We start from the raw sequence: 5,287 nt of genomic DNA, 5'->3' as shown, positions 1-5,287 counted from the left end.
CCGCCCCTGAGCCACTGGCCTGTACACCAGTTCTGTATGCACAAATGAATAAATCTTTTTAAAAAAAAAAGTATTACTAACTTTAAAAAAAATACTAGTTTCTATGGAAACAATATATAAAAATATCTACTAGTTTCTATGAAAACAATAACTTTTTTTAAAGACTTGTTTATTTATGCTTACAGAACTGGGGTACAGGCCAGAGGTGCAGGGGGTGAGAGGACTCACCAGAGTCAGAGTGGGGAGCAGAACAGGCAGATTGACAAAGCACATTGCTGAGGGGAGCAGCAGGTGGGTCAAGAGAGGTCTGCCGGCCAAGTGGGTCAGCTCCTTGGCTGGAATCCAGCTTGTGCTGCAGTGGTTGTGGAGAGCTTCATAATGTGGTGTGTTAACCCGTTGCACCACCAGTTTACCATTGCTTAGCTTGAATGTGAATGTAAACATTATGATTCTTTTCCTAATATTTTGCTTCATGGATTTTTTAAAATTTGTTTTTCTTACTTCAGTAGAGCAAAAAATAATTTTTGGAAGGTTTATTTTCTTTATTTATGCATACAAGAGCTGGGTTGTAGGCCAGAGATACAGGGGTGACAACATTCACCAGACAGAGTAGGAAATAGAACAGACAGATTGACTGAAATACACTGCTGTGGGGAGCTGAAGGTAAGACAGGAGAAGTCTGCTGTGCCATGTGGGTCACCTCCCTGGCAGGGACTCAAACTCCTGCTGCTGTGGTTACACATAGCTTCATAATACTGAGACTTGAACCCCTTGCAACAGCAGGGAGGCCCTAGAGCAAAATTTCTAATTGAAATTAATAAAAATTGTTTTAAGAACTATAGTAAGCCAAGGAAGTTTATCCAAGATGGTATTACTATCTGTAGAATATAAATGCTATATCTTGATGATAACAATACAGATATGGGATATATGTTATAATTTATGAACTCAGTATATATTATTAATCATTCAAATATCAGTAAACTATCAACAAACATTTAGACATGCTCAATCATAATTTGGTTGTCCTTGATATTTTGTAACTTTCAGTACCGTAAAAGCTATAGATTTTTATGTATCCTTTTTAAGAAACAAAGTTTATCTTTCACTGAATGCTTATTATTTTTTTCCTATGGAAGAATAGTAAAAGTCTAAAATGTTTCCAGTGAACAACTGTTAATGAAGAGAATAGAAGTAGAAAGTAGTGCCCTTTGTTATCTTTCAGTATATGACTATACACTCAAATAAAAACCAACTTAAAACGTTGTGAAAAGACTTAATGTGCTCTTTTATCATTATTATAAGTGGTAATTTCAATACTTGATCAACTGATTAAGGCAGTAAATAGATTCTTCAAAATAAAATACTGGTGGCATAGAAATCTTATCATATTTTGATATTAAATCATGACTAGCAGAACTAAAAAATGCTGATTTTCTATTTATAGTAGATGTGTGACATTTTGTAAAACTGAATTCACTTTCATTTCTAATGATTTTTAAAGGAGATATTTTCATTTTTGCAGGAATTTTTAAATTTTTTAATATAAAGATCACATAATGGTTTTAAGACCAGTACAAAGCATTTACTAACATTTTAACATATCCTACCATTTTCTCTATCTTCATGCACACATATGTATATGTTTACACAGATACACTTTCCTTATTTCTTTAGTGATCATTATTGGGCAAAACAGTAATTGTTTTCTGCTCTACTGAGCCCTAAGATTGAGATTCAGATTTCAATCTGAAATGCAGATTCCCATCCCCAAACCAGTGAGTCTGCATCGGTAGAGGTGGAGCATATCTGCATTTTAACTAGCACCCAAATAATTCCCACTGAGCAGCTCTAAGCCCACCTTTGAAATACTGTATTAGGGAATTCTCCATCTTTAGGTGTTTTGCTTGGTTGATTGGTTCTCTTTGATCTCCCAATAAGAACAGGAAAAGGGAGCAGCTCATTTTTTAGTTACAGTTAATTCTAAAAGAATGAATAAAAAGGACTCAGAAAAAAAAGTTAAATTGACTAAATCAAAGAAAGAAGGGAGGAAAAAGGAATGTGACATTCTGTGATTCCAAAAGACGATAGAGATAAAGGGAAGCAGGTAAGAGAAAGCACTTAAGTTGTTCTTTTATCACTTAACAAATAGCTAGCACTATGCAGGTGCTGAAATTCAAAAGTGCCTTTGTCGGCAGGGCTCACCCACTCGGAGTTTACAATGTAGAGTGAGCTGAAGCAGGTACAAAGATACGATGGGAGGCCTCCCAAGTGGTCTATGTTAAAAAGTCGCGCTCTCATTGCTTCATCCAGAGCTCCATCCCCCGGCAGGAAGCTGACCCACGTGGCATAGCAGACCTCCCCACTCTCGCCCGCTGCTCCCCTCAGCAGTGCACTTCAGTCAATCCGCCTGTTCGGCTCCCCACTGTCTCTGGGGTCCTCTTACTTACACACACACACACACACACACACACACACTCCCGCCCACCTCAGGTTTACACCCTAGTTCTCCTACACAAAAGAGAAGGCAGAAGAGGGGCTCTCAACCCAAGCTTGGAGAACTCAATAAGACTTCTGGGACAACTCCAGGAGATAAATCCTGGAAGGGACAGAAGGGTCCCAGAGCAAATTTATTTTATGTAACTTTTAAACGTCCTCCCACCCCACTCACCCCCACCCCAACACTTACGAAAATGATATGTATGCATTATGAAGCAAGTGTGATCCTCCCTGCTCCTGTTCGCCATCACTCCTATGGAATATTTGCCCAGGAGAGTTGAGTTGCGCCACACTGAGCTGAGCGTCGGTCCTCCGGCCAGTGGGGGGCGACAAGCCACACGCAGCGTTGCTGGCGTGCTCTCGCTAGCACACGTCGCTCGCGTGATTGTCGGCGCTACATACTGCGCTTGCGCTCGGGCTGAGGCCTTTTTTCCCCCCTGCCGAAGTGCTGCCGGGCCTGCACTTCTCTGGCAAGTCGCAGACTCTAGTGTCTGCACCGCAAAATGGTAAGTGATTATCTGAAGTTCGAGGTTGCGGACCCACGGGGGTTCCCTTTCTCTGCCCGAACGCTTGCCTGGGCTCCGTCTCGCGCGGCGCTGGGCTCGGATGGCATTAGATTGCCGGCTCTGCCATGATCTGGCTGCCGCTCCCAGCGTGGCCTTAATGGCTGCCGTCCGGCGCCTAGCTTTGAGGGGGAGGGGCTGAGAAAGCAAAAGTTGGGGAGACGGTTTGGGAAGAGGGGCGAAGTTAGTAGACAAGTTAAGGGGGTGCAGTTGTCCTGAGGGTGCACCGCCGGCGGGCGGGAGAAGGAGGGTGCATACAGCCGATCACAGGCTGAGGTCACAGGCTGCGGCTCCTCGGCCTTAGCTCCACTGCTTAGTGGTTTTCTCGGAGCATGGGTTCGGGCGAGTCTTTTAGAAAACGTGTCGTTAGGGCGAAAATTGGCTTTTAGGGCCAAAGCGTTAGTGAGACCCAGGGAACTGTTTTCTCTGGCCCCGAGAGGAAGCTCGCGTAGTTTGGTACGCGCCCATTAGTTCGGGAGCCTGTGGTTGGTGGCCGTTTCTAATCATTATGGGGGTGGCATGTGCTTGGTGGGGGACGGTACGTTTTTAATCGGGACTAGTCGCTGACAGTGCCTTTGACCAGTTGAGATTTATGGTCCATAATTTAGACTTTGCAAAAACGCTCTTGGAAAACAAGGGAAGTAGGTAGCTAGTTTCTTAAATACATTGTGAACAGACTGACGTGTGCACAATCGCTGTTGTCGGGCGTTGCTTTGCCAAACTGGTTCGGAAGGGGGAATAGGGTGCAGAAGGCAGTAATTGAGCCAAACCTTGAGAACAATGTGATGGTTTTTCACGTGGTGACTTTAAGAAGAAATTGACTAGCATTTTGTTTTTCCCATTTTTAAAAACCAACGATTCACGATTGTGTTTTTTTCTTGAATATTGTGTTTTATAAAATCTCAGTTGTGGCAGATCACGATTCAGATAGTTTGAAAAACCCCAGACTCTACAAAAGTGACAGTTGTTATTACACCTGAAATGTCCAGAATGTAAGAAATGAAATTCCAATAACATTCTTTTTTCTTAAAGGGGTTTGTAAAAGTTGTCAAGAATAAGGCCTACTTCAAGAGATACCAAGTGAAATTTAGAAGAAGGAGAGGTATGATAAGTTTTTCTTGTTGACAGTGTTAAAGGAATCAGTTTTTCAATGGAATAGGCTTTTCTCTAAAACTTTTATTTTCTGTCTCCCCTGCAGAGGGCAAAACTGATTACTATGCTCGAAAACGCTTGGTAATCCAGGATAAAAATAAGTACAACACACCCAAATACAGGATGATAGTTCGTGTAACCAACAGAGATATCATTTGTCAGGTAAGATTTATTGAATAAAGCCAACCCCAACCCTTTAACCACTGTGCTAGGGAAGTTGTTCTTGGGAATCCAGAAAACATATCTATGTGTTAGAAAATCCATCTGATCCTGGTGATTGGCATTCCATAAACTTTGAAGTACTACTTTTCCTTTTAGAAGGTCTGAATTTGGAGCCTAAGAAAATGATACTTTAAAAAAAAAAAAAACTTAAATATCAGCAATATTTGGCAGTCCTGACCCAGTTTAATCCATGCATTTTCTGACTGGGGTAAGGGTTGGCGGGGGATGAGAGTTTGCTCCCAGAAACCAGATTTTTGTAACTAGGCAAAGTTTTCATAGTCCAGAGACTTGCTGAACAAACCTTAATTTGTAGAAGGCAGGCACACCTTTTTGCTTTGCAAAGTAGTTATTTAATGAAAGAAAAATCTCCCTTCATTAAGTGTGGATACCTAAACATTAGGTAGATGAAACTGTTGGGTTTAATGTATAATGCTTAGGTCAAAAGATGATTTTGGTTCTTTAGAGTACTCTTTTAATTCACCAGCTGACTCAACTAAGTCTCTTCAGTATTTTAGAGGGAGCTACAGCTTGACGTCTCCCAAAAGTTTTTAATATTCAGTGATTGATAATTTAAACATTAATACATTAGGCATTTATAAAGTAATACTAAATATATTTTCTGTAATTGACCAAGCCATAAACTGTAGTTGAATGGGTTTACAAAGACAGCATTTACATGATGGGGTTCTATCTCATTAAAGTTCTTTTTGAAAGGAGACACGAAATCAAACTGAATTGCTAACTTTGTTTTTTCTTAGATTGCCTATGCCCGTATAGAAGGAGATATGATAGTTTGTGCAGCCTATGCTCATGAACTCCCCAAGTATGGCGTGAAAGTTGGTCTGACAAAT

The 5,287-nt window shown here is 41.1% G+C and overlaps 1 protein-coding gene across 1 annotated transcript in view; it reads left to right on the top strand.

The window, feature by feature from the left end:
* Positions 1–2,915: 2,915 nt before the first annotated feature.
* The window catches only part of RPL5 (ribosomal protein L5), a 7,438-nt gene continuing 5,066 nt past the window's right edge, over positions 2,916–5,287 (top strand). Inside the window, 4 exon segments of the mRNA XM_004695874.2 lie at positions 2,916–3,005; positions 4,095–4,164; positions 4,261–4,376; positions 5,195–5,287. Coding sequence (XP_004695931.2) covers positions 3,003–3,005; positions 4,095–4,164; positions 4,261–4,376; positions 5,195–5,287 — 282 coding nt within the window. The 5' untranslated portion in view covers positions 2,916–3,002.

Source organism: Condylura cristata, unplaced genomic scaffold (assembly GCF_000260355.1).
Source record: "Condylura cristata isolate star-nosed mole 26May11 unplaced genomic scaffold, ConCri1.0 scaffold00026, whole genome shotgun sequence".
Taxonomy (NCBI): domain Eukaryota; kingdom Metazoa; phylum Chordata; class Mammalia; order Eulipotyphla; family Talpidae; genus Condylura; species Condylura cristata.
This window is presented reverse-complemented; position numbering and strand designations above follow the sequence as displayed.